Here is a 21,740-nt window from a genome sequence, read left to right as displayed (position 1 = left end):
GTTGTAGAGAGTGACGGTGTGATGATTCAGTCTTACAGTTGTAGAGAGTGACCGCTTGATGATTCAGTCTACAGTTGTAGAGAGTGATGGCTTGATGATTCAGTTTTACGGTTGTAGAGAGTGATGGTGTGATGATTCACTCTTATGGTTGCAGAGAGTGACAGCGTGCAGATTCAGTCTTACGGTTGTAGAGAGTGAAGGCGTGATGATTCGGTCTTACGGTTGTTGAGAGTGACGGTGTGATGATTCAGTCTTACAGTTGTAAAGAGTGACGGTGTGATGATTCAGTCTTACAGTTGTAGAAGTCTTACAGTTGTAGAGAGTGACGGAGTGATGATTCAGTCTTACAGTTGTAGAGAGTGACGGCTTGATGATTCAGTCTTACGGTTGTAGAGAGTGATGGTGTGATGATTCACTCTTATGGTTGCAGAGAGTGACAGCGTGCAGATTCAGTCTTACGGTTGTAGAGAGTGAAGGCGTGATGATTCGGTCTTACGGTTGTTGAGAGTGACGGTGTGATGATTCAGTCTTACAGTTGTAAAGAGTGACGGTGTGATGATTCAGTCTTACAGTTGTAGAGAGTGACCGCTTGATGATTCAGTCTACAGTTGTAGAGAGTGACGGCTTGATGATTCAGTTTTACGGTTGTAAAGAGTGATGGTGTGATGATTCACTCTTATGGTTGCAGAGAGTGACAGCGTGCAGATTCAGTCTTACGGTTGTAGAGAGTGACAGTGTGCAGATTCGGTCTTAGGGTTGTAGAAAGTGACGGCGTGCAGATTCGGTCTTACGGTTATAGAGAGTGACGGCGTGCAGATTCGGTCTTACGGTTGTGGAGAGTGAAGGCGTGATGATTTGGTCTTACGATTGTAGAGAGTGACGGTGTGCAGGTTCGGTCTTATGGTTGTAGAGAGTGACGGCGTGATGATTTGGTGTTACGGTTATAGAGAGTGACGGTGTGCAGATTCGGTCTTACGGTTGTAGAGAGTGACGGTGTGCAGATTCGGTCTTACGGTTATAGATAGTGAAGGTGTGATGATTTGGTCTTACGGTTGTAGAGAGTGAAGGTGTGATGATTGGGTCTTACGGTTGTAGAGGGTGATTGCTTGATGATTCAGTCTTATGGTTGTAGAGAGTGACGGCTTGATGATTCAGTCTTACGGTTGTAGAGAGTGATGGCTTGATGATTTAGTCGTACAGTTGTAGAGAGTGACTGCATGATGATTTGGTCTTACGGTTGTAGAGAGTGACGGTGTGATGATTCAGTCTTACAGTTGTAAAGAGTGACGGTGTGATGATTCAGTCTTACAGTTGTAGAGAGTGACTGCTTGATGATTCAGTCTTACAGTTGTAGAGAGTGACGGCTTGATGATTCAGTCTTACAGTTGTAGAGAGTGACGGCTTGATGATTCAGTCTTACGGTTGTAGAGAGTGACGGCTTGATGATTCAGTCTTACGGTTGTAGAGAGTGACGGCTTGATGATTCAGTCGTACAGTTGTAGAGAGTGACTGCATGATGATTTGGTCTTACGGTTGTAGAGAGTGACGGTGTGATGATTCAGTCTTACAGTTGTAAAGAGTGACGGTGTGATGATTCAGTCTTACAGTTGTAGAGAGTGACGGCTTGATGATTCAGTCTTACAGTTGTAGAGAGTGAAGGTGTGATGATTGGGTCTTACGGTTGTAGAGAGTGAAGGTGTGATGATTTGGTCTTACGGTTGTAGAGAGTGAAGGTGTGCAGATTCGGTCTTACGGTTGTAGTGAGTGACAGTGTGATGATTTGGTCTTACGGTTGTAGAGAGTTACGGCGTGCAGACAGTTGAGCAGTTGTCTCTTGTACTCGTGGATCCTTTTCACCTGGACGTCAAAGATGGAGTCTGGATTCACCTTCACCTGCTGCTGTTTGTACAGGAAGGATGCAAACTTCAGTTTACTCTCCTGTGGAGGACACAGAGACATGTCAGTGGGACAGACAGGAGGAGAGACAAAGGGACAGACAGGAGGATAGACAGAAGTACAGACAGGAGGACAGACAGAGGGACAGACAGCGAGACAGAAAGGAGGACAGACAGAAGGACAAACAGAGGGACAGACAGGAGGACAGACAGAAGGACAAACAGAGGGACAGACAGGAGGACAGATAGGAGGAGAGAGAGACAGACAGGCAGGGGGCCAGACAGAAGGAGAGAGAGGGCTGCAGGCAGGAGGACAGACAGGAGGACTGACAGGAGTCTCTGTACCTGTTTGACTTTGGCCACGTCTCTGATAAAGGCTTCGTCATCCACAAATTGGAGGATTTTTTTCACCTGATGAAGATCAGACAGGAAGTCTTCTCCGATCCTCTGTGGGGACGACAGGTCATTCCATTATCGCTGATAATTATGACATCATCACTGACCATTATGACATCATCAGTTATTGATACTAATTATCAGATGAACTGATTAAGGCCATATCCACATGAAGACGGAACCAATTTCGTTTCTTAAAAGTTTTCCATAAACACGGAATCGTCTCAAGTTATGTGTACGTTTATGAAGCCACTGAAAACGCTGTAGTATATATGCAAGGCCTGTAAGTGGCGCTGCAACGCTGCCACAAAGTACACCAAAAACAGAGCATAAGAAATGGAGCATGCACACAAACCTACTGCGATGTAAACAAACACGAAGAAGATGGCGGAAAATACAAATGCCAGAGGAGCCCACTTTGTATGGACTGTCGACGAGATAGAGCTGCTACTGAGGGTCACACTTGATTACAAAACTACAAAACTGCAGTCAGCCATTGTTTTTGTGGCGCCTTTATGCCTAGCGCATGCGGGTTGAGGGAGAGGTGGGGTTATGGCGTCATCGCTTCAGAAAAGAGGCGTACTGTGTTGTAAATACGGAAAAGCGAAGGTGGCGTCCTCAGATTTTTTCACTCTGGGACCCGGTTTCAAAAGTTGGCGTATTTGGGCTCCAATAACGCTAGCTCCGTGTTTACGAAAGGTCTATACGATAAAAACCTTTGTGGATATAACATGGCCTAAGACAGTAATGATTAGCCGACCGCCTGATGAGGACTGAGCTTTAAAAACATCAGTGGATCAATAAGCTCAGACCGACAGCTGATAACTGATCGATCAGGTTCAGGTGAGACTCAGGTGAGCGTGATTACCTCAGCGATGATGTCAGCGAGGCCGGAGTTACACAGCAACAGCCAGCGGCGAGGAGTGATGCCGTTCGTCTTATTCTGAAACTTCTCTGGTTCCACTTCGTAAAAGTCTTTAAACCTAAAAATCAATCAATCAATTATACATCAGAGGCTCAGTCTCTGCTCTGATTGGTCGTCAGGTTGCAGTCTCTGCTCTGATTGGTCGTCAGTCTCAGTCTCTGCTCTGATTGGTCATCAGGTTGCAGTCTCTGCTCTGATTGGTCGTCTGTCTCAGTCTCTGCTATGATTGGTTGTCAGGTTGCAATCTCTGCTCTGATTGGTCGTCAGGTTGCAGTCTCTGCTATGATTGGTCGTCAGTCTCAGTCTCTGCTATGATTGGTTGTCAGGTTGCAGTCTCTGCTCTGGTTGGTCGTCAGGTTGCAATCTCTGCTCAGATTGGTCGTCAGGTTGCAATCTCTGCTCTGACTGGTCCTCAGGTTGCAATCTCTGCTCTGATTGGTCGTCAGGTTGCAGTCTCTGTTCTGATTGGTCGTCAGGTTGCAGTCTCTGCTCTGATTGGTCGTCAATCTCAGTCTCTGCTATGATTGGTTATCAGGTTGCAATCTCTGCTCTGACTGGTCCTCAGGTTGCAATCTCTGCTCTGATTGGTCGTCAGATTGCAGTCTCTGTTCTGATTGGTCGTCAGGTTGCAGTCTCTGCTCTGATTGGTCGTCAGGTTGCAATCTCTGCTCTGATTGGTCATCAGGTTGCAGTCTCTGTTCTGATTGGTCGTCAGGTTGCAATCTCTGCTCTGATTGGTCATCAGGTTGCAGTCTCTGTTCTGATTGGTCTTCACTCTCAGTCTCAGCTATGATAGGTCATGTGAGGCTCAGTGTCTGTTCTGATTGGTTGTCAGAGGCTCAGTCTCTGCTCTGATTGGTCGTCTCCTGGACTCACACAGTGTTCCTGACGATGTCAGAGTGAATCTGAGCGACCCCGTTGACGGCGTGCGACCCGACCACACACAGGTGAGCCATGTTGATCCTCTTGGGGTCTCCTTCCTCGATCAGAGACATCCGACGGAGACGATCTGTGTCCCCGGGAAACATGGCCGCCACCCTCTGAGGGACAAATGGGACATGTAGTTTAACATGTGTGTACACATACAGAGACACACAACAGAGACAAGTACACACCCTACGATAAGGTGGGTGAGTATGAAGTAGAGTCCAGTAGAGCTCACTAGAGTCCAGTAGAGCTCACTAGAGTCCAGTAGAGTCCAGTCGAAGTCCAGTAGAGCCCAGTTGAGTCCGGTTGAGTTCAGTAGAGTCCAGTTGAGTCCAGTTGAGTTCAGTAGAGTCCAGTAGAGTCCAGTAGAGTTCAGTTGAGTCCAGTAGAGTCCAGTTGAGTTCAGTAGAGTTCAGTAGAGTCCAGTAGAGTCCAGTAGAGTTCAGTTGAGTCCAGTAGAGTCCAGTCGAGTCCAATAGATTCCAGTAGAGTACTGTAGAGTTCAGTAGAGTCCAGTAGAGTCCGGTAGAGCCCAGTGGAGTCCAGGAGGGTCCAGCTAAGTCCAGTCAAGTTCAGTTGAGTCCAGTAGATTCTAGTAGAGTCCAGTAGAGTTCAGTAGAGTCTGGTAGAGCCCAGTAGAGCCCAGGAGAGTCCAGTTGAGTCCAGTCGAGTCCAGTAGAGTTCAGTAGAGTCCAGTAGAGTTCAGTTGAGTCCAGTTGAGTCCAGTAGAGTTCAGTTGAGTCCAGTTGAGTCCAGTAGAGTCCAGTAGAGTTCAGTTGAGTTCAGTTGAGTCCAGTAGATTCCAGTCGAGTCCAGTAGAGTTCAGTAAAGTTCAGTGTAGTCCAGTAGAGTCCAGTTGAGTCCAGTTGAGTTCAGTAGAGTCTAGTAGAGTCCAGTAGAATCACCTCCAGGTGTCTGTGGTTGATGTCGTAGATGATGAGCAGGTGTCGTGGCAGCAGCTGTTCGAACATGAAGACCGGCCAGCGCTCCAGTGCTTCAGGTAACACCGTGTGGTTCGTGTACGCACAGGTACGATAGGTGATGTCCCACGCCTGCACACACACACACACACACACACACACACACAGAGGTAGACTTTACATCTCTATATTTACAGTATAAATAGGAAGTCCTTGAAGTCCTCGGTCACTCAGACCTTGTCCCAGTCCAGCTTCTCTATGTCCACCAGGATCCTAATCAGCTCAGGGATGGCGAGAGCCGGGTGGGTGTCGTTCAGCTGGATCGCTACCTGAGGAGTCACCACCACAGAAAAAGAAACAGTCAGTCAGTGTTTCCTGTCACAGCTGATGTTTCAGGTCGAAACATCTTCGTGCTGCGTTAACATGTCGTTTCATTTCATCACAAACAGCCAACATTTAAGTTTTTTTCTCGCCTTGTCAGGAAAGGTGTCGAAGGACGTCCTCACGGGGTCTCTGCAGCCGAACTTGGAGGACTTGAACCTGCGGATGATGTCCTGCAGCGTGGCGGCGACCACAAAGTACTCCTGCTTCAAACGCAGCTCCTTCCCCTCAAAAAACTACACACACACACACACACACACACACACACACACACACACACAGTCTGAACACAGCTGGATCCTTCCCTTCTATCACACAGCAGAATGCTAATGCTAAGATGGTAACAATTCATGAGCTCATCACTTTAATGCTGCAGCTCAGTTCAATGACTTCATATCCTGCTGGATCATAACACGCCATCATGTTCCAATAATCTGACTGTGTAAAGGAACTGAAGCTGTCAGATAGATAAAATATTGACCTGTGAGATGTGACTGAGAGAGAGAGACATGAGGAGAGTAAAGTTTTCAGCTGTACTCACGTTATCGTTGGGGTAAAGGACTCTGGAGATGTTCTCAGCCAAGTTTCTGTCCAGAACAGCTTCAATATAATCTCCAACATTAACTGTGAGACAGAGACACAGAGTCAGACAAAACTCTGGAGCTGCTGCTGATCCACTGATCTTTAATTAAAGACGAACACCTTCATCGAGTACTGATGATTATTTATTGAAATATAATCCCACTACAGAAAATGAAGCTGCAGTCATGTAGTTATTAAAAATAAAAAATATTAGAAGTTAAACCTGATAGAACAGAACAGAAGTGTTGAATGAGGACAGCAGTGTTTGTTTGTTTATCTGTTTGTTGTAGTTTCTCACAGCGGCCACTAGGAGTCACCAAACAGCTGTTGTTTAGCAGCAGTGGAATTTAACTATGTACAGCAAGGGTGTCGAACATACAGCCCGGGGGCCAGAGCAGGCCCACCAAAGGGCCAATCCAGCCCACTGGGATGACTTTGCACACCTGATATTAATCCACCTGTGAAGTGTGCGAGGCGTCAGGTTTAAACAGTGACGAGATGCTTCCTGCAATGAGAACTTATCGTGGTTATATTTTAAATATACTGAACATTGTGCTAAATATTGTCAACCAGCAGCTTCAGTACAAAACGATCTGTATCAGACTTCTGTCTTAAAGCTAAACAGTGAGCCCTGCTGCTGAGGCTCTGACACAACACTGACAGAGCAGTGGAAGACACAGGAAGCGTTTCAGCAGCTGGAGGCAGCTTTCTGTAACTGTTTTAAATCCAAATGAAACTTTTTCCTTGTTGTTTTGTGTTGCTACGCACCTCTTGTTTCTGCGCTCTATGCGCCTGGCGTTTTTGCCGCAGCGCTTGGAACTCCTCGAGCTGAAAAACTTGAGCTCAGAGCAGAAAAATGCCCCACGTCATCCATTTTTTCGTCATCTTTTTCTTTTTTCATATTAACTGTAACATATAGATAATAACGTTTATAATTGTAACGTATAGGTAACAACGCTTATAATTGTAACGTATAGGTAACAACGCTTATACGTATAGGTAACAACGTTTATAATTGTAACGTATAGGTAACAACGTTTATAATTGTAACGTATAGGTAATAATGTTTATAATTGTAACGTATAGGTAACAACGTTTATAATTGTAACGTATAGGTAATAACGTTTATAATTGTAACGTATAGGTAACAACGTTTATAATTGTAACATATAGGTAATAACGTTTATAATTGTAACGTATAGGTAACAACGCTTATACGTATAGGTAACAACGTTTATAATTGTAACGTGTAAGTAATAACGTTTATAATTGTAACGTGTAGGTAACAACGTTTATAATTGTAACGTGTAGGTAACAACGTTTATAATTGTAACGTGTAAGTAATAACGTTTATAATTGTAACGTGTAGGTAACAACGTTTATAATTGTAACGTGTAGGTAACAACGTTTATAATTGTAACATATAGGTAATCACGTTTATAATTGTAACGTATAGGTAATAACGTCTATAATTGTAACGTATAGGTAATAACGTTTATAATTGTAACGTATAGGTAACAATGTTTATAATTGTAACGTATAGGTAACAATGTTTATAATTGTAAGGTATCGTAATAGTGTTAATAATAATAATAATAATAACATACTTACTGTAATGTATCAGTAATAATATTGATGTGAAACAAACACAGTGAAGGTGTGACTTCAGGCCGTGGATCATTGTACCAAACATTTCTCAGTATTTTTACAAACCAATCAATCGATCGATTATTGGAGAAAATAATCAGCAGATTGATCGATAATGAAAACAATAATGAAAACAATGATGATGATGATGATGATGGAGACGTACAGTTGTGCAGTTTGAAGTCGTTGGGAGCTTTAGCCGACCACAGTCTCATCGTGTTCACCGTGTTGTTATGGTAACCAGGAACTGGAGTGTCATAGGGCATCGCCAGCACCACCTACAAACACGATGACACATCAGACACACCGTCTGTCCTCTGACATTGATCATAAAATCAGCTGATAGTATCAATGACGTCAACGTGTTGGTCTCTGACCTGAGTGTCCACCCACTTCACTCCACCCTCCGATTTCTCCACCCGGCCATAGAAATGAACCGGCAGCATGTACTCAGGCCGCGCCTTCTCCCAGGGGTTCCCGTACCTCAGCCAATCATCTGCCTCCTCCACCTCAGGGGGCGGTTCAACACATTAGCCAATCACACACCTCCTGAAAACCTGTGTGTGTGTGTGTGTGTCTATGTGTGTGTGTGTGTGTGTGTGTGTGTGTGTGTGTGTACCTGCCATCCGTTGCTAATCTTCTGGTTGAAAATGCCGAACTCGTAACGAATACCGTATCCGTACGCTGCCAGGCCAAGCGTCGCCATGGAATCCAGGAAACAAGCTGCAGGGATGAAGACATTTTTAGAAAACCAGGATGTTTTTAGAAAGTGAGAATGTTTGAAGGAAGTTAGGACACTTTTGAAAGTGAGAACATTTTTAGAGAGTGAGAATGTTTGAAGAAAGTGAGGACTTTTTACAGATTGAGGACTTTCTTAGAAAGTGAGGACAATTTTAGAAAGTAGGGTCATTTTTTAAAAGTGGGGACATTAGAAAGTGAAGAGACTTTAAGAAAGTGGGGGGTTTACCAAAAGTGAGGATGTTTTTAGAAAGTTAAGACATTTTTAGAAAATGGGGACGTTTGTAGAAAGTGAGGACATTTTTAAGAAGTCAAGATGTTTTTGGACAGTGAGGATGTTTTAGAAAGTGAACATATTTTTAGAAAGTGTGGAGATTTTTAAAAAGTGACTACATTTTTAAATTGATGACATTTTTAGAACATAAGCATGTTTCTAAAAATGACCGTACTCTCCAAAAAAAAAAAAATCCTTGTTTTTTTTTTTTAAAGTTAAGACATTTTTAGAAAGTGTGGACATTTTAAGAGAGACAGGCCATTTTTTTTAAACTGAGGATGTTTGTAGAAGGTGAGGAGGTTTACAGAAAGTGAAGGTATTTTTAGAAAGTGAAAATGTTTTTACAAAGTGAGCACATTTTTAGAAAATGAAGATGCTATTTTGGATGAAATGTCATCCAAAATGTGTACCTGCCAGTCGTCCCAGTCCTCCGTTTCCCAGACCAGCATCCTCCTCAATTTCCTCCAACTCCTCGATGTCCAAACCCAACTACACACACCACACACACACACACACACACACACACAGCTGTTATCAGTGTGTTATTTTTGACTTCCTTGTTGTGGTGAAACGATGAAGTCAAAGAAGGTTTCAAACTTAATTTTCAACAAAACAGAAAACAAACACACTTCAGCCGTTTCACTGAAACAGTTCTTTTATGTTACTGATCAGTTTGTGAGGTTCGGAGCATTTCTATTATTCTACACACGCAGGTTCTACCAGTAACCAGATCATCACGGTTCTTCTGCCGCACTGAACGACAGTTATTCAGCAAACATCCAGAATTACAGTTGTTTTTAAACATCATGTTTTCATAAATTGTGTTTTCATGCATCATGTTTTCTGACATTATGTTATAGACGAGACAAGAGTTTAGAAATGCTGCTGTTTTGTTAGAAATTAAATTACCAAGTAAGTGTAAGTACAGCTGAAACAATTAGCTGATTGATGACAGAAAACTAATTGCTAACTGTTTGTAATAAACATTCAAGTTGTTTTCTAATTTATTTCAAATAATTTGGGGACAGGGAGGTTGTTTTTTTTTACACGATTGAAATAAATATTAAATACATTTCAAGTAAATTTAAATTATTTTTAATTATAGGAATCTGATGTGTAAACCTTTTTCAGAATATATCGCTGTGACTGATACTGACATCACAAACAGACAGACAGACAGACAGACAGACAGGTGTGCTGTTACCTGGTAGATGGCCTCGTCACAGGCGTTCTGCAGTCCCAGGTTGATCATGGTGTTCTGCAGCGTTCTGCCCATGTAGAACTCCAGAGACAGATAGTACACCCTCTGAGGACAGACAGACAGACAGACAGACAGACAGACACATCGGGTCAAATCTCAGATCAGATCTCAGTTTGGGCTCCCCTGGTCAAACTTTTGTTTACTGTGAGTAGAAGAACTGATCTATAAAAGTCATGAAGTTAAAGATGAAACATTTCTTTAATATTTTAATAAAGATTAAACTTTTAATTTAATCTTTTACAGTTTCAAAATAACAAAAAAAAAGGTCCTGAAGCCAAAGTTTGGGCCCCCTGCAGGGTCAGTGCTCAGTAGCGCCCCCTTCTTCTTCTTCTTCAGAGTCTCTCAGTTCTTGTTTGCTCTGCTCTTTGAGCTCTATCCACACATGTTAAATGATGTTTAGGTCGAGGGACTGTGAGGGGCATGGCCTAACCTTCAGCTGGCTCCTCTTCAGGGCGTCCATTGTGGATTTCTCATCCGTCCACCCCGTTTGTAACAGGTGGACAGGTGTCCCTTTGTCTCATCCGTCCACCCCGTCTGTAACAGGTGGACAGGTGTCCCTTTGTCTCATCCGTCCACCCCGTCTGTAACAGGTGGACAGGTGTCCCTTTGCTCATTGTGTCCAGAAAGTGTCCACAGGACGTGTTTCCATAAAGCATCAGTCTTGTCTCGATGTCCCTTCACAAACCTGTGAGTGTGAATGTAGTGGTGAGGACACAGGACAGGTTTTCTTCTGATGACTCTTCCATGAAGGTCATACCTGTCCAGGTGTGTCTGCTCAGTACAACAGTGCACCACCGCTCTTCCTCTCTCACACAGTTTTCAGCTTGACCTCCACACTTCCTGTTAATGTCCATTTCTTAGTGACATGACCAAGTGACCTGAAAACACTGTCAACAAGAGACCCTGGGGACAGCTGTCTCACTGCTCAGAGGTCTCACTGCTCAGCTGTCTCACTGCTCAGCTGTCTCACAGCTCAGAGGTCTCACTGCTCAGCTGTAACTAATATATTGATTAAAATCTTCAGACACATGTTTATCATGTTTAACTTCATGTGTGTTGGAGATCAGCTCATGTGAGACTCACAGTAAACGACACTGTGACCAGCGCGGCCCAAACTTCTGCACGACTCTGTATATTTGATATTCCACACATCAGTAAGTGAACACAGAGAGACAGACGCACTGTCTGCAGGTAAATGAGGAACTTCAACCAGCCTGATTCAGATCAGATTTAGTCTCACAGATGAACGCGGAGCAGGAAGTGTTTATTAAGATCTGACCAGAAAACAGAGAATGTGGACATTCAGGACGCGTCAGTGACAGAACATCAACTAATGACCATGTCCTTTATCCTCACACCAGGAAACAGCTCTGTGTGCAGACACACACTCACTCACACACACACACACACACACACACTGGTTTCTGAATGATTCTAACATGGACAGAGACACCTGCACACTGGGTCTACAACAAACCAGATAATCATGAGTGTTCAGAACAACAGTGACTCTGCAAATATACAGAACTACAGTCTTGTTCACACATCATGTTTTCTGACCAATAATAAAGAAAATATTAAAACTGAGAGAAAACTGAACAAGGTTTGGTTCGCTGTCTGCCTCCCATGGATGGAGAAGTTAAAGCCAGACTCAGTCTACACTATTAGTTTGATTCAGCTTTAACATTAAACTGTCAGGTGGCTGAACATAAGTCATCCCATCTCTCCTACTAGTAAGAGAATTGCACCAAAATACAGTCATGGAGACAGTTACGCCAAAGTCTGATTAAAAACGTGACAATTTATTGTTGCCTTACTGGTCAGCAACTAGTGCAACTAATAAAACAACACGTCAGATATGTTAGAGATTGATTTGATCCTCTGCTTATATCGGCATAAAAATAATACACCAGGCATGACTATATTTAGAAGAAACCACGAGTTCACTAAGCGATCTGTGCTGCTGACTGCGGTGCAGTGCATGCTTTTTGTCTTTAGAAACAAAGTTTTCAAACTTAATTAACTATTAAATTAATGAACGTTCAGAGGTTAAATTTAAGCCGAAGTGATGTTTGGTATCTTCTCATGTGAGAACTAACTGAACCATACCTTTAAACCTTTAACATTTGGAAATCAACACAGAAGTTTAAAAAGTACAGATTTTCCCGGACAGCAGGTTGTCTGTGGGCTGCTCCTACCTTGGGGTCCTTCTCATAGTAGTACTGCTGGGTGCGGATCCAGCGGCCCACCAGGTGGTCCCGGACGGTGTGGGCCAGGGCGAAGTAGTAGTCCCGGGGCGTCGCTACGTTCCGGTCCTTAACCAGGGTGAAGTGGAGGTGTCGGTTAAAATCCCGTTTGATCTCCGCCACGTCCGCGACACCGGCGATGCCCCGGACGCTGATCTGCTTCCGCTTCTCCTTGTCGGTGAGCGGCGCCGCCATGTTTCCACACAATCAGCCGGGAAGAGGAGCACACAGGTCGGACTGAGCCGTGAGGATGAGCCGTAGGAGTGGAGCTCACCTGTCAGGTAGAGCAGGAAAACAACAAGCTGCCCCGCCCACTCTATCAACCGACAGCTGGGAGGGGGCGAGGGGCGGGGCCTGTATGGACCGGGGGCGGGGCCAACTGAGGAATGTTTAACAAAGAGGTTAAAGTGAGAGAAGAAGTCTCACTATGATTGGATGATGGATGGATGGATGGATAGAGGTTAAAGTGAGAGAAGAAGTCTCACTATGATTGGATGATGGATGGATGGATGGATGGATGATGGATGGATGGATGGATGGATGGATGGATGATGGATGGATGATGGATGGATGGATGGATGGTTGGTTGGTTGATGGATGATGGATGATGGATGGATGGATGGATGGATGGATGGATGATGGATGGATGATGGATGGATGGATGGATGGATGATGGTTGGTTGATGGATGGATGGATGGATGGATGGATGGATGATGGATGGATGGATGGATGGATGGATGGATGATGGATGGATGATGGATGGATGGATGGATGGATGGTTGGATGGAGATTTCCCAAACGGCACCAAACCGAATGTATTTCCTGATTTCCCACAGAGTGACTCATCTTGATCACAAACCATCTTTGACTGTCTGCGTGATGACGTCAGATATGAGCGTCAGAAAACGCGGTTCGTGTTTCCGGGTTTCAGAATAAAACGCCTCCAGTCAGAACAAAAAAGTTTGTCTGCGGTGAAGTTTGAGGAGTTTTCAGAGTCTCGGGTGAGTCAAACAACTTCCGGCCGCTGCAGGTAACTCTCACGTGCTGTTTCATGTGTTCACTGTGCGGTGAAAAGTTCGGTTTGAATTCAGCTGTTCACAAGTTTAAACTAACTGTCCCTCTGTCTCTGTATCTGTCTGTCTCTGTCTGTGTGTCTGAACCCGACAGCTGATCCTTCAGCACGTGAACCCGGTCCACCTTTAGCAGGTAAGGAATGTTTGTTTGTTTGTTTGTTTGTTTGTTTGTTTGTTTGTTTGTTGAGTCCAGCAGGAGGACCTGGGTCTGGTTTCACTGAGAGCAGCTGGTCTTACTGGTCTGACTGGTTTCAGTGGGAGCTGCAGCAGCTCCACTCTGTGTCATTAGTCTGCTACAAAATAAAAGCCCCATTCAATAATCTATAGCTGATTAATCGATATCAGATCGATCAGTCTGATCAGTGGTTTAGGAAACTTTTACTCGAGTACTTTACTTAAGTACACATTTGAAGTAATTGTACTTGACTTGAGTATTTTCATTTTATGCAACTTTATATCTGTTTTTGTTTATTACTTATTTACGTTTATACATTTTTATTTATTTTCTGATTTATTATTGATTATCCGATTTATTTATTGTATATTATTAACATATATTATTGTTAGGTATATGAGTGATCATTTCTTTTAATTTTAAAATATATTTTCTTATATCACTGACTATATATATATATATATATATATATATACACACACACATATTCAGCATCAGGATGTCGTCGACGTCTCAGAAACACCGCGACTTTGTCGGGGAGCCGATGGGAGACAAATCTGTGTCGGCTCTGTCGGGGATCGGAGAGATTCTGGGGAAGAAGCTGGAGCAGCAGGGCTTTGACAAGGTGGAGCAAACCGCACCTCAACTACACCTGAACACATCACACTACACTTCAACTACACCTGAACACATCACACTACACCTGAACACATCACACTACACTTCAACTACACCTGAACACATCACACTACACCTCAACTACACCTGAACACATCACACTACACTTCAACTACACCTGAACACATCACACTACACCTGAACACATCAGACTACACTTGAACACATCACACTACACCTGAACTACACCTGAACACATCACGCTACACCTGAACACATCAGACGGTGTTGTCTAAACGTACTTCCTGTGTGTTTCCAGGCGTACGTGGTTCTGGGTCAGTTCTTGCTGTTGAAGAAAGACACTGAGATGTTCACCGAGTGGCTGAAAGACGCCAGCGGAGCGAACTCTCGTCAGGCCGGATCCTGCGCTCAGTGTTTGAAGGAGTGGTGTGACGCCTTTCTCTGAGACTCCGCCTCCTTAGCTGAGACCCCGCCTCTTCTTGTTCTCGCTCATGTCCTGTTCCTGAAGCTACAGTCAGAGCTAATAACTGTAAACTTTAAAGTGCCTCTGCTGCTGCGTTCAATGTTGTCAGGTCAATCTGTCAGCCTGCTTCCTGTCGGGTCACTGTGACGTCACACTGTGATGTCACAGTGACCCGACAGGTGTGTGTTTACCTGTTTTTATCAACTTGTTTCTGTGGGGAAAGTTTACATGAAATAAAGCTTTGTGTTCACTGATGGTGCGTTCAGGGTCTCATCAACCTTTGAGTTTGGCACACATTAAATCAACATCTGCTGCCGACGATGTCACAGTTTATTAGTTTATTATTTTATTAGTGCAGATATTTGGAGCAACTCGGTGAGTCGAGTCGACAGCTGTCAGACGTTAAATCAAACACAGACTCGTCACTTCAGAAACATTCACGTGTTTATTGCAGATTTTGTACCGAACACACAAACATGTAAAAACAGGAAGTCCTTCAGAGTAGAAAACAATCAGCCGTCGATACAAACAGAAGAGATGATGATGAGGTCAGAGACGGGAACCCAGTGACTGTGTTTACTGGTGAAACTGGGACCGAGGAGCAGACAGTGTGTCCTCGCTTCAGATTCACTCTGTAAAGTTTTAGTGCTTCAGTAAACGTCTCAAACTCATCACTGTGTTTCCAAAAAGTTTCAAATGTGATGTAAATTTTTAAAGATTCAAACTGAGATTCAAACTGAAAAATATCTGTTAAAAATGTCTGTTTCTCTTTCAAAAGGCCTGAGACACATATAACCCTAACATCTATGAAAAACAAAAATATGCTGGAAAAATTTCGGAAAAAAACTTGAAAATAATGTCCAAAAAAATGTCAGAAAAAAATGATAAAATAGCCAAAAAATGTAAAATGTCTGAAAAAAAAAAAAGTTGATAAAATATTTTTGGCACAAACATTGAGTGTCAGTAGAAATATCATGTGCAGGTCTGATCCACCTTCATAAACCTGATTACAAAGACATGAAATATTCTTTAACATCTGAAACGTCGCAGCTCGTGAACTTTTGAGTCTCTGCTGAACGAGCCGGAGGTAAAAACTGTCAGTGATCTTTGAGCAGCGGTGGAACACTCATCTTTTACTTGAGTACAAGTACAAGCATCAAAAAGTACTGCAGGTATCACATGTAAAAGTCAAAGTACTCAATTACTATTAGAGTATTAACTCATCGGAGCTTCTCAGTAAACTGAGTCGCTGGATTTATCAGAGTGCGTCACGTCTGTTAAACTGATCAGACGTTAAATCTCGATCTGAAAATGATCCTTCAGATGAACGTAGTGCAGCACAAGTTTATTAAGTAGCAGAAAATACTTGAGTACAGTACTCGAGTAGATATACGCAGTAATGTTTCACCGCCGCCTGTGAGGTCGAGTGTTTGTGAGTGTTTCCATGAGGTCACTTCGTTCAGGAACGAGACGAGTCGTCCGTCAGAGCTGAGACATGAAGCAAAGTGCAGCCGCGTCCACCTGGACGGAGTCTGAGGAGCAGAGCAGCATCTGATTGGACGGTCAGATGTGATGTCAGAGGGATGTGGAGCCTGACGGCTGCAGGTGAAGAGCAGGAAGTGATGAGTCCATCTGCTAAACGTCTGCAGGACAAAGTCCAGTCTATAATTGTCTTCACTTCCTGTGGGACCCTTTCTTATTGTTATTATTATCTTTATTATTTTTAATTTTCCCGTTTTTATTTATTTATTTTAATTTAATTCATTAATTAGGTTTTATTTTTTGGGTCCAGTTTAAGTTGAGCTCCTAACTTTCAGCGTGACATCACCTGGAACCAGCCAATAGGAGAGCTGCTTTTCACCAGCAGGTGTCAGGCTCCACAGGTTTGGGGGGGGGGGGGGGGGGGGGGGGCTTGGTGCTGTATGAGGTCATGGTGAGTCTTTGGGAGGAAGTCTCCTCCAAACATTCAGGAAGTGTGTGAGTCCTTTCACAATAAAAGCTTCAGTGTCTCTTCAGAGACTCGATGTAATGAAACGTCGCTCCGAGAGCCCAGCTGGTCTCCACGCCGCCGATCGTCCTCGCCAACTGGGACACAGACAGAGACACAGGTCATTACACACACTGTGGACATCCTCATCCAGACCCAGACCCAGACCCTGAGGTGTTCCTCACCTTGAAGTGTTTGTGTGGGGGGAAGCCGAGCTCCTGCAGCAGGACTGAGATGTAGACCAGGTCCAGACAGAGGAAGGGGCTCTGCAGAGGACTGACGGACGGACCGTTGCACACTGAGACAACACAGCAGATCTCAGATCAGTTCACAGGTCTGAGCTCAGAGGGAGTTCCCTCAGTGCGTCACAACAAAACACATTTAAAGGGACAAAAACAACAAGAACACAAATACAGAACAAAAACTTTATGATACAAACATGAAAAAGATTTTATAAAACATGTTTGTGAAGGAAGAGAAAAATTCAGAATAAAGATTTAAAGACTTCAGGTCTGTGATGAGGAGTTCCCTCAGTGTCCAAAGTCATACAGAATCTTAAGGTGTCCCTCAGGACTCTGTTCATCATGAGACCGTTTGGACGGAGACGACCGTTTGGACGGAGACGACCGTCAGCCGTTGACTTTGCCTTCAGGAGACGGTCTGGAAACATTCTCGTGGTTCAGACAGAATTTATTCTTCATTTAGAAACAGAGTGAAATTAAAGTGAATCTAATTAGAACATCAGATATTAATGAGGTCAGACTTTATCATCACAGGATGATTCTACAGACACTCTCCGTCCTACAGAGTCCAATGATCAGGGACAGACTTGTCTCTAAATGTTGGACAGGACAGAGTGCAGTTATCAGTGCTGACAGGCAGAGGGCGCTGTCTCACCTCTTTTAGCTCCAGTGATGTAATCAGCCACTTGGATGGTCCCACCCGTCTTCTCCTCTGAACACACAAACACATGACAGCACATGAGAACCACAGAACACCTGAAGACACCTGGAGACACCTGGAAACACCTGAAAGACACCTGGAGACACCTGAAAGACACCTGAGAGACACCTGGAAACACCTGAGAGACACCTGGAAACACCTGAGAGACACCTGAGACACCTGGAAACACCTGAGAGACACCCGACAGACACCTGGAAACACCTGAGAGACACCTGGAAACACCTGGAGACACCTCAATTCAATCAATCAATTTTATTTATAAAGCCCAATATCACAAATCACAATTTGCCTCACAGGGCTTTACAGCATACGACATCCCTCTGTCCTTATGACCCTCACAGCTGATCAGGAAAAACTCCCCAAAAAAACCCTTTAACAGGGAAAAAACACCTGAGAGACACCTGAGAGACACCTGAGAGAGACACCTGGAAACACCTGAGAGACACCTGGCAGAGACACCTGGAAACACCTGAGAGACACCTGAGAGAGACACCTGGAAACACCTGGAGACACCTGAGAGAGACACCTGAGAGAGACACCTGGAAACACCTGAGAGACACCTGAGAGACACCTGAGAGAGACACCTGAAAACACCTGAGAGACACCTGAGAGAGACACCTGGAAACACCTGGAGACACCTGAGAGACACCTGAGAGACACCTGAGAGAGACACCTGGAGACACCTGAGAGACACCTGAGAGAGACACCTGGAAACACCTGAGAGACACCTGAGAGACACCTGGAAACACCTGAGAGACACCTGGAAACACCTGAGAGACACCTGGAAACACCTGAGAGACACCTGGGAGACACCTGGAAACACCTGAGAGACACCTGGAAACACCTGAGAGACACTTGAGATACACCTGAAAACACCTGAGAGACACCTGGAAACACCTGAGAGACACCTGGAGAGACCTGGAAACACCTGAGAGACACCCGAGAGACACCTGGAAACATCTGAGAGACACCTGGAAACACCTGAGAGACACCTGGAAACACCTGAGAGACACCTGGAAACACCTGAGACACCTGGAGACACCTGGAAACACCTGAGAGACACCTGGAAACACCTGAGAGACACCTGGAGACACCTGGAAACACCTGAGACACCTGGAAACACCTGAGAGACACCTGGAGACACCTGAGAGATGTTCAGGGTCACTGCAGAGAACACAGTCCGGTGTTGGCGATGATGTGACAGACGTGAGTTCAGATGTGTATCAGAGGTGACAGCAGTGACATCATCAATGATACCATGCGTGATGTGTCCTGGTCATGTGTCAGACATGTCAACATCACATGGTGGTTTCACAGAGTGCATTCTGTCCATGTTTCATATGAAGCCCGTCTGTGCCCACTGTGTGACTGTCGGTAAAGGAACCTGGTGGCGGCTCTAAATCGGTGGTCCTACGTCATGATTCAGTCGTGTAATGATTCAAACAGCTGAGTGTCATCAACATCCAATATTAGCATTAGCATTAGCATTAGCTTCCTACCGATGACCCCGATGTCAACGGCTCGGTCGTAGTAGTAGGAGAAGGCGTAGAACTCCACGTCTTCAGCCTCGGACGCCTTCATCACCTTTCTGTACAGAACCTTCTCCACCTTGGTCAGACACGCCTCGTACACTGGCTCCCCTGAAACACACACACACACTCCAGCTGCATGATGGGTAACCAACCAGAACTCATCGTCCAATCAGATCCCTGCACGGAGCTCACCTGCCTTCTGTCCCTTCACAGTGTAGATGACATCGGCGTGCTCCCACCTGACCGACGACTCCGGAGGAAGGCAGGGACTGACCAGCTCAGTGCTGCCGCCTACTGCTCTCACACACACACACACACACACACACACACACACACAGGACCTGTTATCAGACCTCAGTCACATTTAACCCTTTCTAAGACACGCCCACAACACCTTTCACCTTTTAACCAAATCATGTCTACCTTCACCACAGGTGTGTAGTTTACCTGTGGAGCTGTGCAGAGGTCAGTGGAAGAACAGGGTAATCAGACTGAGTACATAGTAAAATGACAGTATTATAGTATTTTAAAGATGTGGACTTTTATTTTGAAGGGCTTCAAATAAACAGATGGATGGATGACATTAGATCTAATGTCTGTTAAGGACCTGTTGTTGGACCACTGAATCTGAGACACATCTTTATTCATACAGACTGACTCACAGTGACGTCACCATGACAACACAACACCAGTCACTTCCTGTTAGAAACCTGCTGTCTGTGTTGCACAGATGATATATACATATATATGAGTCAGGGGTCGGGTTAACCGGATATTCTCAGTCATTGACCGTTTTTTTACAACAATGACCGGAAAATCTGAAGGCCGTCCGTCATTTTGATCGGTTGCAATTACCACCCCTGCCCACTTGGTGGCAGAGTGCACAGTCAGTGGTTTAAGTGGCTGCCGTTTTCACACTGCAAAGAAAAAGTTATTCATGTGCTTCATGTAGCGTTGTTGACATAACGCCCTGGACACACCGGACGCGGAACCGAAGCACAGCGCCCAGCAGCGGAGGTGAATATGCTTTTCGTAGGCGGAATCTGGGAAAAATTTGCAAAAGTCCCGCCCTCAAGCGCTAGGACTAGACAGGCAGTCTGTCAGTCAAACTCGCACCCCAGCCAGAGCTACGTCATCATTCCTTCATTCATATCTTCTCTACAGCCAGTCTGCCGCTGTTACTTAGAAATGAAAATGTATGTCAACTTCGCCTTCACGCACCAAACAGCTGTAACGAAATTGTGAGGCTAGAGAGAAATGTTGATTCGTTTGCCTTTGTGATCTTGGATATTTCTATAAAAGAGAAATGTTGATTCATTTGTTTGCTCTTTTGTTTGATCATTAGACTGTGTTAATAGGCCTACATTGTAAATAGTTCATCGTTCTTCTTAATTACTTGCATTGCTATAATTCCATTATGTAGAAATTATTTATATATTGAATACTTACTTGCATTGCTATAATTCCATTATGTAGAACTTATTTATATATTGAATAATTACTTGCATTGCTGTAATTCCATTATGTAGAAATTATTTATATATTGAATAATTATTCTAATGTGCTTGGCTTAGACGTAGGCTATTTGAATTGTGGTAGGTGATCAGATCAGCCCGCACAGCATTGCAAAACTGGATAATATCATGTCAGATCAGACTCTGAAGTCAAACTAGTAGCCTGCATCATGGATATATACAGAACACGGCCTACACAGTCCAACTTCTGCATAACAATCATGGGTAGAAGGGTAGAAAAAATTAGCACTCTCAAATTTTTATTAATATTACATCAATGTGTTCCACATAGGGACATATTGGCTTCCACACAGTGAGCCAAGCTGTGCGGAGTGGCTGGCTTCCTCCCTGTCCTCTTATAGGGGTGGTCACACACGCGAATCAGAGAAATTCGTTTGACTAACGTTAGTTTAATAATAAATATTCATTACAATCTCATTACAATCACAGTCTCCTTCCCTGCGATGAAGCGCGAGCGAGCGATGCAGTCAAATGACGGATTTTGGCCTTTTTGGATTGGATCAGGGACTTAACCAACGTGACTGGATAATCTCCTGCTATCCCCTCATTAATATTCATGATTTTCCCAGATTCCACCTAGGAAAAGCATATTCGCGCAGCGGAGGCAGTTTTCAGTCAGCGCCCATGTTAACCTATCTGCCTGTCCACACAGGCCGCTGAGCAGAGCAGAGCGCCCGCGGAGGCAGCGCTTCAATTTGGTGTCTGGTCTATTTTTCATGCGAGCCGCGAGCGCTTCTGTCAAGCTGGATAGAGCGGATCGTACCAAACAGGAAGTCGGACACAGAAAAGACGAGAGAATCCGGCCAATTTTCAAAATAAAATAACAACAGTGCGCACTGAGGAACGTGAGGAGAAAATACCGTGTTTATAATTTAAAATAACACAACAGTGCATAACCGAACACATTTTTCAATACCATAATCACTTCATTGCAATTTTAATTTTCTGTCACCGAGCCTACAGACATAACTACATAACGCCCTGGACACACCGGACGCGTTAGTGGCATCCGGTGTGTCCAGGGTGAAGCCTAATGGCACGGGTGTGTGGATGTCTGTTCATCTTTTCGTTCATGTCCTTATTAATGCACACTTTATAACTTGCTTGTTGGATTTATTAAAAACGAACGAATGAAAACTAAATGTCTTTGAATATCTTTATTATCATTTAAAAACGAAAA

The 21,740-nt window shown here is 44.2% G+C and overlaps 3 protein-coding genes and 1 long non-coding RNA gene across 6 annotated transcripts in view; 1 reads left to right on the top strand and 3 right to left on the bottom strand.

The window, feature by feature from the left end:
- Positions 1-12,534, bottom strand: part of LOC126407012 (glycogen phosphorylase, brain form) — a 17,338-nt gene extending 4,804 nt beyond the window's left edge. Inside the window, exons 1-14 of one of the 2 annotated variants that reach the window (XM_050071659.1) lie at positions 12,145-12,534; positions 9,890-9,991; positions 9,096-9,174; positions 8,293-8,396; positions 8,051-8,182; positions 7,840-7,951; positions 5,986-6,068; positions 5,537-5,680; positions 5,300-5,392; positions 5,049-5,195; positions 4,093-4,256; positions 3,160-3,274; positions 2,241-2,342; positions 1,791-1,899 (exon numbers count right to left, since the gene is read on the bottom strand). In XM_050071659.1, coding sequence (XP_049927616.1) covers positions 1,791-1,899; positions 2,241-2,342; positions 3,160-3,274; positions 4,093-4,256; positions 5,049-5,195; positions 5,300-5,392; positions 5,537-5,680; positions 5,986-6,068; positions 7,840-7,951; positions 8,051-8,182; positions 8,293-8,396; positions 9,096-9,174; positions 9,890-9,991; positions 12,145-12,387 — 1,729 coding nt within the window. In that variant the 5' untranslated portion in view covers positions 12,388-12,534. Of the gene's footprint in view, positions 1-1,790; positions 1,939-2,240; positions 2,343-3,159; positions 3,275-4,092; positions 4,257-5,048; positions 5,196-5,299; positions 5,393-5,536; positions 5,681-5,985; positions 6,069-7,839; positions 7,952-8,050; positions 8,183-8,292; positions 8,397-9,095; positions 9,175-9,889; positions 9,992-12,144 lie in introns of both variants that reach the window. The other variant, XM_050071658.1, reaches the window with a different exon arrangement.
- A 555-nt stretch (positions 12,535-13,089) lies between these two features.
- Positions 13,090-16,459, top strand: LOC126407034 (barrier-to-autointegration factor-like). 2 transcript variants are annotated; one of them, XM_050071688.1, is made up of 4 exons: positions 13,090-13,194; positions 13,361-13,399; positions 13,934-14,066; positions 14,379-16,459. In XM_050071688.1, the coding sequence occupies exons 3-4, from the start codon at positions 13,941-13,943 to the stop codon at positions 14,523-14,525; spliced, it is 273 nt and encodes a 90-aa protein (XP_049927645.1). In that variant the 5' UTR covers positions 13,090-13,194; positions 13,361-13,399; positions 13,934-13,940; the 3' UTR covers positions 14,526-16,459. The 2 variants fall into 2 exon arrangements, with proteins under 2 accessions (XP_049927645.1, XP_049927646.1); XM_050071689.1 differs by having other exon boundaries at positions 13,107-13,223.
- The window catches only part of entpd6 (ectonucleoside triphosphate diphosphohydrolase 6), a 31,690-nt gene continuing 24,921 nt past the window's right edge, over positions 14,972-21,740 (bottom strand). Inside the window, exons 9-14 of the mRNA XM_050071691.1 lie at positions 20,738-20,747; positions 19,218-19,366; positions 18,993-19,133; positions 17,428-17,484; positions 16,716-16,828; positions 14,972-16,628 (exon numbers count right to left, since the gene is read on the bottom strand). Of these exons, the coding sequence (XP_049927648.1) occupies positions 16,545-16,628; positions 16,716-16,828; positions 17,428-17,484; positions 18,993-19,133; positions 19,218-19,366; positions 20,738-20,747 (554 nt within the window). The 3' untranslated portion in view covers positions 14,972-16,544. The remainder of the gene's footprint in view (positions 16,629-16,715; positions 16,829-17,427; positions 17,485-18,992; positions 19,134-19,217; positions 19,367-20,737; positions 20,748-21,740) is intronic.
- On the bottom strand, positions 17,583-18,170 carry LOC126407036 (uncharacterized). The gene is made up of 3 exons (XR_007571749.1): positions 18,088-18,170; positions 17,974-17,996; positions 17,583-17,939 (listed from the first exon to the last, which is right to left on the bottom strand). It is a non-coding gene; the product is annotated as an uncharacterized LOC126407036 (long non-coding RNA).

This window comes from Epinephelus moara, chromosome 19 (genome assembly GCF_006386435.1).
Source record: "Epinephelus moara isolate mb chromosome 19, YSFRI_EMoa_1.0, whole genome shotgun sequence".
In the NCBI taxonomy this organism is placed as follows: Eukaryota; Metazoa; Chordata; class Actinopteri; order Perciformes; family Serranidae; genus Epinephelus; species Epinephelus moara.
The sequence above is the reverse complement of the archived record's forward strand: the minus strand, read 5'-3'. Positions and strand labels throughout refer to the sequence as shown.

Coding starts and splice junctions, on each gene's coding strand:
- LOC126407034 (XM_050071688.1), top strand. CDS start 13,941: ATGTCGTCGACGTCTCAGAAACACCGCGACTTTGTCGGGGAGCCGATG. Junction 14,067..14,378: donor AGCAGCAGGGCTTTGACAAG/GTGGAGCAAACC, acceptor GTGTGTTTCCAG/GCGTACGTGGTTCTGGGTCA.